We start from the raw sequence: 12,339 nt of genomic DNA on the forward strand, positions 1-12,339 counted from the left end.
TTGTCTATTTCAGCTAAATTGTTGAATTTGTTAGCATGAGGTTGTTTGTAGTAGTCTCTTAACTTTTGTCTGTAGGATCTGTAATATAATCCTTTTATCTCTGAAACTGATGATTTGTGCTCTCTTTTTATCTTGATCAGTCTAGTGAAGGGGTTAAACAATTTATTGATATTTTCCAAGAATCATATTTTAGCTTTGTTCACTTTCTCTATTTTTGTTTCTTTGTTTATCTCTTTTCTATTTCATGGATTTCTGCTGTTATATTTATTATTTCCTTTCTTCTATTTACTCTGGGTTTGCTTTGCTTGTTTTCTAAATTTGTAAGGCAGAACCTTAAGTTATTACTTTTAGACAGTTCTTCTTTTGTAATATAAGCACTTAACATTATAACTTTGCTTCAAAACACTGTTTTCACTGCATCTAACAAATTTTGACATGCTAGAATTTCATTATTATTCACCTTGAAATATTTTATAATTTTCCTCATAATTTTGACTATTGTTCTTATTATTGTTGAGGCACAAGTAAACCATGTGCCCACTCCCAAAGCAAGATTTTGGTAATTAAATTTATTGATGTTGTAGCCAGTGTTGGTACAGATTTCTAAGCATATCATATGGAAGGAAGGATATAGGAAGAGGCTAGATCATGCCCAAATGTAGTAATTTTATTTTTTGATTCCATTCCAGAGGCTAATTTGATGACCTCTCACTTAAAGGCAAATTAAAATATCTTGAAAACAGTGCAAGATAATTTTGTGAATATCAATTTTAAATCAATGGAATTCTGTTTGTTGGAAGTTAAAATATCCCTGTGGATTCAGAACAAGAACTACTTACTGTTCATAGACAGGAGGATTAGGAATAGTAGGAATAATGGATAATGCTGTTTCTCTAAATTCTTGTTTAGCCCCAATCATCCTCAACTTGGGCTCTATTTAATGGCAATACTCCCCAAATTACTATTTTCTTCTTTTCTTCTTCTTGTATTTTGTTTTTACTCTCCATGTTTAGAGAAAAGAGAGAATGAGAAAATTATATAGTCTGACATCCAAACTCTTTCACATCCTTTCACAGTATATCTCTTCAATTTTAATACACCTCCATAAATTCTCCGTTCCAACCCCCTTAATGTACCTCCTTTTTCATTGACTTGAATATTCTTACCTCCTTCTCCCCTATCCTTTTTCCATTATGGAGGCCTTAGTGATTATTCCTTTTCCTTAATTATTTGACTTATTTAAATCTTTTTTCACTTAGCTAAAGTCCATTATTACCTTTAAATAATACATATTTTGTAACATGTACATTTATGTTATTAATAGCTATTATTTAATATATGTATCCTTTCACATTTTACCCAGACTTCTTTGCATACTCAGTATCTAGCACACTTAAAAGTTCAATAAGTGTTTCATAAGGTTACAGATGATAATAAGAATGATGGATTGCAAATTATCTTTGAGAGATTGTGGTTTATATATCACTTACTTTCTTTTATTTTATAGGTACATTTAGGGAAGAACAGAAATGCACGTACCGAGCCCTGATACAAGGCTACATCTGCAAACAGACTGACCAAGCAATCTTAATTCTTGACAATGCTGATGCCACTTGGGCAATGAGGAAGTTATATCCAGTTGTATCTGTTACTCGTGGTTTTGTTGACACCTTTAGTAGTGTAAATGCCAACACTCCCTGTTCTACTTCAGCGCCTGTATCTACTTTCTATTCGATTTTACCCACCAGAGAAATCACCAAGGTCTGCTTTGTGGATCAGCCTCCCCAAGTGTTGCGTTTTTTTCTATTGGGGAACAAAAGTACCTCTAAGCTTCTTTTGGCTATATTCTACCATGAACTTCAGAGCCCCCATGTTTTCATAGGGGAAAGTTTCATTCCACCCATTCTGGTTCAATCGACTTCCTCATTGCTAGATGAGTCTATTGGTTCTAACTATTTCAGCATCTTGGATAACCTCTTGTATGTTGTCCTACAAGGACAGGAGCCCATTGAAATACGCTCAGGGGTCTCCATTCATTTGGCCCTCACTGTGATGTTTTCAGTCCTAGAAAAAGGCTGGGAAATCATCATCCTTGAAAAACTAACTGACTTCTTGCTGGTTAGCCAAGACCAAATCAGACTTATTCATGAGATGCCTGGCAATGAAGCAACCTTAAAGGCCATTGCTGATAATAAAGCAAAGAGAAAGCTCAATTGCCCAACTGTGACTTGTGCCAGTCATTACAAATTTGGTCAACGTAGACCTCTCATGATGGAAATGAGCTCATATAGGGTCCCACCACCAACCACTACGGAAACTATCTCAAAAGTGATAGTCATTGAAATTGGTGATCCACCAACAATAAGGAGCCCTGGACCGATTCCATATTTATCAAGTAACAAATTACAGAATTTGGCTCACCAGATTATCACTGCTCAACAGACTGGAGTACTGGAGAATGTTCTGAATATGACTATTGGGGCCTTACTGGTAACTCAGTCAAAGGGAGTCGCTGGCTATGGGTAAGTACTAATTATAAGAACATCTAAACAAGGGCTGATTTCTTGGGTGCATATTGCAAATGTCAGTTGACTTCCATTGAATCACACAACCTGTCTGTTTCTTAAGATAAGAATAAAAACTTAGTCACTTATAGACTTAAATTATTAATTTAAAAATTTTTTTATTAAATCTATATTCTTCATGACTATTCTATATCTTGGGTGGTTGAAGATGTTATATTTTGGTACCTTAAAGTGAAAAGCATATAGGAAGAAATTTTTCCAAAGCAGTTTGTTTTCAGTTCGTTTGTTCATTCTTTTATTCATGTGATAAATTTAAGTAGTAGGTTTTGCTAAGGTGAAACAGATACGATCTTTGCCTTAAGGGACAGAAATGCTACATATCACAATTCCAATGAGCTACAAGCTAAAAAATGAGTACTGAGGAGGATGAGAATAATTCTTCCCACCTGGGGAAGGGACTTATGTTTAAGAAAATTTTGGAGGGATGACTAGGAATTTACTAGGGTAATGCAATGACTCTGATTGGGTTTTATTTAGCTTAGGATTATAAAGCCCTGAAGAAGATGCCTTTGTCAAATTGTATGAGGCAGGAGTATCCCTGTTGCCAACTATGTTTATGGCACAGACCTGTGTAAGATCTGTAACATCTTTTGTGCTATGTTATTCTGACTGTAAATGCTTATTTTTTATTTTGGAGTCCTTCACCAGATTTCTGTTCAATAGACATTTCAGAATTAAATTTACCTGAATGTTTTTCTGAGCTTAGTAAATGGAGAAGCATGAGAAGTACACAATAAGGGAAGGCAAGTGTAAATTACTCTCAATTTTATAGATTGTGTTAGCCAATTGACCAGCCCAAGTTCATCTAAGGTTATCTCTCAGAAGGTCCAGACTGTAAGTCCCAAGCTCCAATTTTTAGCAGATGCAAAAGAACCAAAAATGATAGCCCAGACTGCGAGACAAGATGAACTTGTTACAATGTTTAAGAAACATATATAAAACCAACCATCTCATAAATGAACACTGCTGGTTATAGAGGGCTAAAGGTGGGCAACATAGATATTCCTTATAAACTTATCACCACTACTGGAAAATAAGCTCAAACCCGTGCACAGTTTCAGTTGATACTGGGTCCCTGAAATAGGTAAAATTATTTAGATTCTGAGATATGTTATTCAATAAGATTTTAGGACATTTCCATTCTTTCAGATTATTCTGATGTTACTGCTTTTTCATCTTATTTGTGGTGGTACTAACAAAGAAACAATTGATATTTAAGGGATATTAGTTACATCCATGTGCCATCTTCAATGGATATGGGATTTGCTATAAAATAAGAGTAAAAACAAAAAGAGACGCCTTCACATAGTTAGGCATATTTAACTAATACATTGATTGCCTTTTTAAACACAGAGCAATATATCCAAATGAAAGCTTAGCTAGTGTTTTTGTATCTTATTTTACCTGAATTACAATGTAGATAGGTGTTCCTTTTCCTGACAGTACATTAATATGTATGGGAGATATGAAAAGAAAACTCAAACAGTTTTTTTGTCCCCCCAATCTTGTTGATTTGAAGGGCTTTAGGAATTGTTATCTTATAATTAAAAAGAACTCTTAGTGACACGATTGCTCAGAATCTATTAAATCTTGGATATTTTTACCAGCCACCAAACTGTACCATGTTATGTCATTATGCTATAATGCATGGTAATATAAGAACCAAGAACCTGAAAAAAAATGATGCCAATGCAGCTTACCTTATATTTAAATATCTTTTCCCTTTAGCCCAATTTCATTTAGATCCCACTGAGTTCTTATAAATATATTATATGTATGGCTGACTAGAGAGAAAAAGGGCCAATCCATTGCTAAATTTTATTTAGATTTTACAGTACTGAACTTTTCTAATAGGTCATCATTCCCAAATAATTGATTTTGTGTTACGTATAAAAAGAGACTCCGTGAATATTTAGCCTTTAACTAGAAGGAGAGAAGAGTCAAAGAATAGAAGCAATGGAGGTATAGCAGAGGAAGCCCAGCAAAGAGAGTGAATCCAGCACCAGTTTAGGTACACACACATATCTGTGGGGGATATCATTCCATTATGAAGAGGCGAGACAGTTTCAGAGAAGAGATCATCTTTATGGCCCACCGTCCATCATAGCCATCATGTTTTCACTTTTGACTCAGATATTTCTGATTTAATAAGAAGCTGCCGAACATGTATATTATAGCATCCATTTTTCTGTTGGGATGTGTTCTATTCCCCCATCTCTCTCTGTCCCTTTAGTATTTTAAGAGAGATTTCAAACATAAGGCAAAAAGCAAATCTTCTGAAGATAAGGAAAAGCTGCTTCTTAAGTATATCTGCATAAATCTATGCAGAATGAGAAATGCCTTGTCCTAAGGGATTGAAGGAAAATTAGCAAGGTGTCCCATGGTCCAAAGAATTGCACAATATGCTAAACAACCCTGGAACCTTGTGCAGGTCTCTGGCCAGCCCTGTTTCTTTCAACCTTGATCGGTGTCACTTGGGACTTCCATTGAACTTACTGGAGAGCCATTGACAAGCTAAAGAACTGACCTTGACACAGCAGAATCAGCCCAGGGACGCAGGCCTTTCAGTGAAAAACACCAAGGATGTTCCTGAGAGGTTCATGATTGTTAATTTAATGGGTTTGCATGCATTTCAACAAACTGAGGCCATACTGGGCATTTACTTTTTAAGGAAAGTACTACCAGCTTTCAAAAAGCTACTAACTTCTTTTTTGGGGGGTAGAAATGGAGTTCTTTTTACTTTTTAATTAAATAATACACAGTTGGGGCGCCTGGGTGGCTCAGTTGTTAAGCGTCTGCCTTCAGCTCAGGTCATGGTCCCAGGGTCCTGGGATCGAGCCCCGCATCGGGCTCCCTGCTCAGCGGGAAGCCTGCTTCTCCCTCTCCCACTCCCCCTGCTTGTGTTCCCTCTCTGGCTGTCTTTCTCTCTGTCAAATAAATAAAATCTTAAAAAAAATAAATAAATAAAAATAAATAAATAAATAAATAAATAATACACAGTGAATTGGGCTCTCCTGGTCTTTATCCTCTTCTAGAGACATCTGGATTTAAATTCTGTCTGCTAGGCTAAGTCAATTCCATGAACCTGTTTTCCATCTTCCAAAACTTCATTGACTTCTGTTGTCAATACTTCTTTCCTCTCCTGCCTTCTTTGTCTTTGTTAGTTTACCCCATTTATGCCAAATGGTTTATACCCTTTTTATTTATTTTTATTCTTTTAATTTCAGTGGAGTAGGGGACACAGAGATAAACATAGGTTCAATCTGCCCTTTTTAAATTGGGCATTCTCCACAGGAGTCTTATTTTTATATTCTGTCTTTTATCTGGAATCCTGGCAGGACACATTTTATATTGCTTACCTTTCTTTCAGTAGGAACTTGATTTTTGCTCTCTTAAATTTTTTTCCTTCCTTTCTCCTCTTCTCTCTCCCTTTCCCCTGCTTCATTACAAACAAAACTTTTTTAAACACCTTTAAATAATATTCTTTGTCATACAGTAAAATTAAATATCTCTGTTTCTTTTATGGATGTTTAAATATTGAAATGCCAAAGCTATTTGTGGTTGGCAAAATTTCTAAAATGGCCTCCCAAAGATGTGCTGCCCTATTCCCAGGAATCCATGAATATGGTCAGATAGCATTTCATTAAATACAGTATGTTATGTGGCACCACTGGCCCAAAGATAGAATATCCAAGATTATCAAGGTGGGCCCAAATAATAACATGAGCCCTTAAAAGAAGAGAGCTTTCTCCTGCTCTGGCAGAAGAGGAAGACTGAGAGATTCAAGGTGTGAGATGGACTTGAAGTATCCACTGTTTTTAAGATGGAAGGGACCACGTGGAAAAAAAGCAGGTGGAATAAATCGAGAATGGACCTTGGCTGACAGCCAGTGAGGAAACATGGACCTCCATTCTATAGCCACAAAGAAATAAATTCCACGAATTTAGAAGTTTAGAAGTGGATTCTTCCTGAGAGCCTACAGCAGTAAACCCAGCCAAGCCTGTCTGACTCTTAACCCACAACCCAAAGATAATAAATTTGTATTATTTTAAGCCACTAAGTTTGTGGTAATTTGTTACGCAGCAGTAAAAATCTAATACGCTATCTCAAATAAAGTTCTCTGTTAATGACATTGCCAGGATCCTTGGCTACTGAAAATGGTTCTAGTGAGGGTGAGCCAGACACTGTAGGAGTGTCTGTGTGTTCTTGAGCCCATCACCTTAATATCTTTTTAAGTTCCCTTACTCTGTGTAAATAGCACCTTACAAGCCGACTTGGAATAGAGAGGAGAACTAGCTGAGACCATTGGTGAGACTAACGGACTACTGACACTCAGTCTCATTTAGCGTCTTCTCTTGTATAACCTCTCCATACCCCCAGGCACCTGCTCTCTAGGAAACAGCTGTTGGGAATAAACGAGAACAGAATCTTCTGTCAACATGGGAGGACATTCTTCCCAAGACTGGCAGAATGTTCATTCTGGAAGAGATTTCTGTAGTGCCAGCTTGTCTCTTTCCTCCTTCATGGCAAAACCACTGATCTACCATTGAAGAATGTTTCTGTGCTATTTCTTCTTTTTGCTACAATACAAATTTGCTGCTTTGTTGAGTTAGGTGAATGGCAAAATTGTCATAATGATATTTCATATATCTGGCTCTGTGGGAAAATGAGATGCTCTGCATAGGCAAACTCTCCATTTAATTAAAAATTATTCCTTTTATCACTACATTTTTAAAAGCGTTCATCTCTTAAACCCCCCCAAAAAAACCCAAAAACGTATTATCCAGCCTTATTAAACTGGAAATAATGTAGACCATTCACATTTTTGTTGATGTTTCATGGTCATCATTAAAATTATCATTTATTTCACAATCCTGTTTCTGCAGTGATACCCTTAGGGACCATTGTTCTTACACTAAATGGCCCCAGATGACTTCTGCAGGTTAAGTTTTTCTGCTATTTTCCTTATAAGTAGGATGTAAAGTGTAATCCATTGCTGCTGCTGACATATCTGCATCCAGCAGATCCTCAATCATATTCGTTTGTAGTTCTAACTCCAAAATTGAACCCTGCTACCTTAAAATCGAGTAATTAAGATCTCCGTGTATGGATGGTGAAGTTGTAGGTAAATATAATAAGGATTCATAAAAGCTTACATTTCAACGTTTTTTATTTCGCAAACATTAATTGAACAGCTATTATGTCCAAAAAATTATATGGCTCAGATGAAAATCTAGAGATTTAAAAATTAATGAATAGGTAAAACAAACAATTCACAACTACTTAACAAGAATATATTATATTAAATCTAATTCTATATATAATTATAAAGAAACTAATTTGATAAGAACCTGCTTCATCATTAGTCCAGTTTTTCATAAAATTAACTTTAGTTATGTTAACTTTAGTATATTTTTATCTTTATAATAATTATTAGGTCAACACTTCAACTTACTCTTATATTCCCAAGAGTGCCTAAGCACCGTGTCATGCACAATAAATGATCATTAAATATTTGTTGCAAACAGTGAAATATAACCTGTTTGGCCTCTACTATTCTGATACTCCTGTGGAACCAATATCCTGTATTGAATCTCTTTCATCAACTAAATCTTGGATCTTGTTTTCCCGGCCACACTATGACTGCTACAACACCCTAATGCAAACAGGACATTTTGAATAGTTTGGGTGTGATCTTAAAGAATGTATTCAGCGTTTACATTATCCCAGATAAGACAGTCATGATAAATTTTTTATAAAATATTATCTTAAGTGAGTTTCCATCTGAAATACTTAGGTTTTCACCCTTGAGTTGACCTTGTTGGAAGATGTGCCATGTTTATTCTCTGCCTTCATATACTCCTGGCACACTGCAACCTACACCTAGGGTGACTCAAGTCTCAATTCAAAATGAATAATTTCAAAGAACCGCAGAGTTTAGTAATAAGTATTGGAGCATAACAGTAAGCATACCAAATGAGGAGGATACCAGAACTTGCAGTTGGCCAGGCCAATGTAAGTAGTGGCTTTCCAGAGGCAGGTAGAGACCTAAGAGCAGAGGAAGTACATGGTGGGTACTGATTTGTCACTGTGTTACTACAGTAACATGTGTTGGGTACTTACAGTGTCTCAGGTTTGGAAGCACCTTGTCGTAGTGCCAGAAGGAAACTGTCTGATCACAAAGACATTTCTTCCCTCTTCTCTCCCTAGGAGTTGACAGCAGCTAAAGGCATCTGGCTAAGTTTAATAGGGAGCATAAAGACTGGAAAATATAAATAAAAATGGTGTGTGTGTGTACTCTGATAACCAGGAAATCATTTTTGCCTTACAAAGTATATGAAGGGAGGGAGGAGGTACTATGTTCCCGAGGGACAGAGGTCATGGTGTTTTATTTATCTTTGCACATCTCACAGTGCCTAGCACAACATTTGTCCATAGTAGAAGGGTTAACGTGTTTGTTAGACTGAGTTGACTAGAGAGCTTGCTTACTTCTCCGAGGGTACAGAATCTTGCAAACTTCTTTGGAATTCAAATCCCCTGATGGCACATAGAGATTCTGCCCTATCTAGCCTAGTTAAAACAGGACTGATTGAAAATGCAGGACACCTGAAACATTTAATCAAAACATGGGGCACTTTTATAGGAACCTGACTTAGTAACTTTGAGGAGGCGAAGGTTGAAGAAGGAACAAGGAAGTCTCTCTAATGCCCCTACCTTCAGCCCACCTCCCATAGGTCTTGCCCAGAGCCAGCTTTCAGTAGGATTTATTTCTTTGTTTGCTAGGTTTGCCATGCAAATAGAAATAATCCTCTCCTCTACAGAGTAAGCGTTTTGGGATCTGGCAGATTGAAAAGCAAGAGTTGGAGTGAATACTGGTGATCTCTGAACTGGGAAAATGTCCATATTCTCTTGATCTTTTTTTCTTTCTTTCTTTTTTTTTTTTTAGCTTGTACTTAAGCATTAAAGGGAAAGAAAAAATTCTTTCACATACCTGACTGGGTATTGGAAGCTGTTAAATAGTGGTTAAAACTGGGAGGATTGGAGGGAACTTTCCTCCCCCATTTTTTAAAGTTTGGCTGTAGGTCCTTCTGCCTGCAGGCTACAGTCACATTAGCAGTTGGAAATTGGATAACGACAGCACAATGACAAATCCAGGTTGCTTGCAATAAGTTGCTAATCCCTTTGCTTTAATATCGGAGCAGCGTATAATGATGTTTGGACATCACTCCAGTTTACTGACGACCCCACTGGGGCCAGCAATAGAACCTTACAACTGTCTAACAAGGCATCAGGTGACTCCCGTCGTCACAGCAACGGACACTGGAATCTAATCTTCCCTCCATCCCTTCTAGCACCCAATAACGCCTAGATTATATAAGTGGCCCATCATTGCTTGGTAACTTGAATCAATTAACGTTAATTCGCACAATGCTATGATGTATTGTGATCACTTTCATTTCAGGGAAGGGGGAGAAATTGCTATAAGTCACCTAAAATGAGGTTGTCTGTGGTGCTGAGGTATTAATTGGGTGTCCATATTAAATGCAAAAGGAGCCCCATCGTGAAAGGAAAGTGGATGAGTGACTCTCTTGGCTGCTATTGACCTATCAGAAGAAGAGAATGCCCTTTTCCTTTGCTTTTATCTATTACAGTTTTCCCTATTGCGTGTCAAGTTGATGTATTATAAAAAATTCATTTGGTGACCTTTCACCCCCTTAGCAGATTAAACAATTTCACTTCGATGGCATCATTAACAGGACCCTGCATTTAATGATGATTTCTCTAAAAGGCCACGGAGATTCGATTTTAAGCTAACAGATTTATTGCACTATTATAACATATCGTAAAAAACTGTACCACCTACGGTCAGGTTTTAGGATAGAAACTGCTTAAGAGTTTATGTGGAGCTTAAAGTGGTATTACCTTGGGATATGCTGTAGCAGCAAGGCTCTGACCTCCAGTGAGATGCTGTTTACATTTAATAAGAGATGTTTGCTCACAATAAACTTTAAAGTGTGTCAGGGACGGGCCTTTCAGCGGGTTTTCAGGCCGTTGGCTCCCATCTCTTCGTCTCTACACGTCAGTGTACTTATGTCAGGATCTCCGCTGGAGTCTTTTGGCTTCCTTAACCCCATTGCTAGCCTGCCCCCCATCCCACATCGGAAAGCATTTAAGAAGTGAGTTAGGGGAGAAATAGGATCCGTAAGCAATGTTAGAATTTTCCAGTAACCTGGGCCCCATGGAAGGATAGAATTAATAGCATGGGTTTTAAAAATCTGATTTAAATTGTTCCCCTTAAAAAAAAAAAGAAGGAGCCTTACCCACTCAGGCTAAGCAAACTAATAAATGATCATTAGGCTGCTGTATGCTGAATTCCCAGTGAGTGATTCTAGCACAGAGGTCAGGGCCTTAGCTGATAGATGACCAAAGGCGATTCTTAGGACCACATATTCCCAACCTGTCTCCGTTTCCCAGGATTCTCAGGGGAGAGAGAAAGTGCTTCCTACAGAAACTTCATAGTCTATGATCCACTGCATTTGCTCTTCGCCTCTTTCCTCTTTTTAGGACTAATTGTCATCTTTGCCTGATATACACCTTCCATGTTAAATAAATATTTCATCCTTTTCTCCTTAGATGAGAGAGGGAAAAAAACAGTTGGGGAATAAAGTAGTTGACTTACAAGCATTTAACAGGGACAGGGTAGGCTACTGCCTCTTCTTTTTTTTTTTTCTTTTAAGCAAAACCTTATTAGAACTGACCTAAGCTGTTTTGAGAATAAGTCAACAACGGATGCTCTATCCTAGGGTAATACATGTGATATATATCTGTATATCTCCATGTAATTGCTAAAAATCTATTGCATGACTGCGATGTATGATTTACAGTAGGCTTAACAGGACAACAGATATATAATCTATAATGTCCTTTTTTTAAATTTTATTTTATTATGTTATACTAATCACCATATGTTACATCATTAGTTTTTTTGTTTTGTTTTTTTAAAGATTTTATTTATTTACTTGACAGAGAGAGAGACAGAGAGAGCAGGAACACAAGCAGGGGGAGTGGGAGAAGGAGAAGCAGGCTTCCCGCCCAGCAGGGAGCCCGATGTGGGACTCGATCCCAGGACCCTGGGACCATGACCTGAGCCGAAGGCAGACGCTTAACGACTGAGCCACCCAGGCACCCCATCATTAGTTTTTGATGTAGTGTTCCATGATTCATTGTAATGCCCTTTTAATAAAGCTATGTTGGTCATCAAAAACACCAAAACTTTGGGAAAAAGATGTTTTGAGGTATCATGAACTGCAGAACCATTTTGTTTTATTTTATGTTTGTTGTATTTTATTGCTAAGTCACATCAGCAATTAATGTGCTTGAAAGAGGTGAAAAACAATATAGCTTATTGGTTAACTGCTCTAGACCTTGATCATACACTTAACTATTTGTGAGACCTTTGGCAAGTTACTTAAGGCCTTTGGGGTCTCAGTTTCTTCAAGTTTAACCAGAAGTACCTACATCACCATGTCATTTTAAAGATTCAATGGGTTTATATGTGAAAAGCTTAGAATAGTACCTAGTACACAGTAAGTGCTCAGCATATATGAATTTTAAGTTCTTATTCTCCCTAAAGCCTTCATTCAATTAAAATAGATTAATCAATTAATTCCACCGTTATGGAGCCTATTTAGTGCAAGCACACTGTGGAGAATGTAAATATGGAAGGGTTGTTGTGAGGATTACGTGCGCTATT

General features: G+C 37.1%; 1 protein-coding gene across 1 annotated transcript in view; it reads left to right on the forward strand.

Annotated features, from left to right (window-relative positions):
- PKHD1 (PKHD1 ciliary IPT domain containing fibrocystin/polyductin) overlaps positions 1-12,339 on the forward strand; it is a 443,829-nt gene that overhangs the window by 395,387 nt on the left and 36,103 nt on the right. Inside the window, exon 60 of the mRNA XM_078054411.1 lies at positions 1,508-2,522. Within this exon, the coding sequence (XP_077910537.1) occupies positions 1,508-2,522 (1,015 nt within the window). The remainder of the gene's footprint in view (positions 1-1,507; positions 2,523-12,339) is intronic.

Source organism: Halichoerus grypus, chromosome 9, assembly GCF_964656455.1.
Source record: "Halichoerus grypus chromosome 9, mHalGry1.hap1.1, whole genome shotgun sequence".
NCBI classification, from domain to species: Eukaryota; Metazoa; Chordata; class Mammalia; order Carnivora; family Phocidae; genus Halichoerus; species Halichoerus grypus.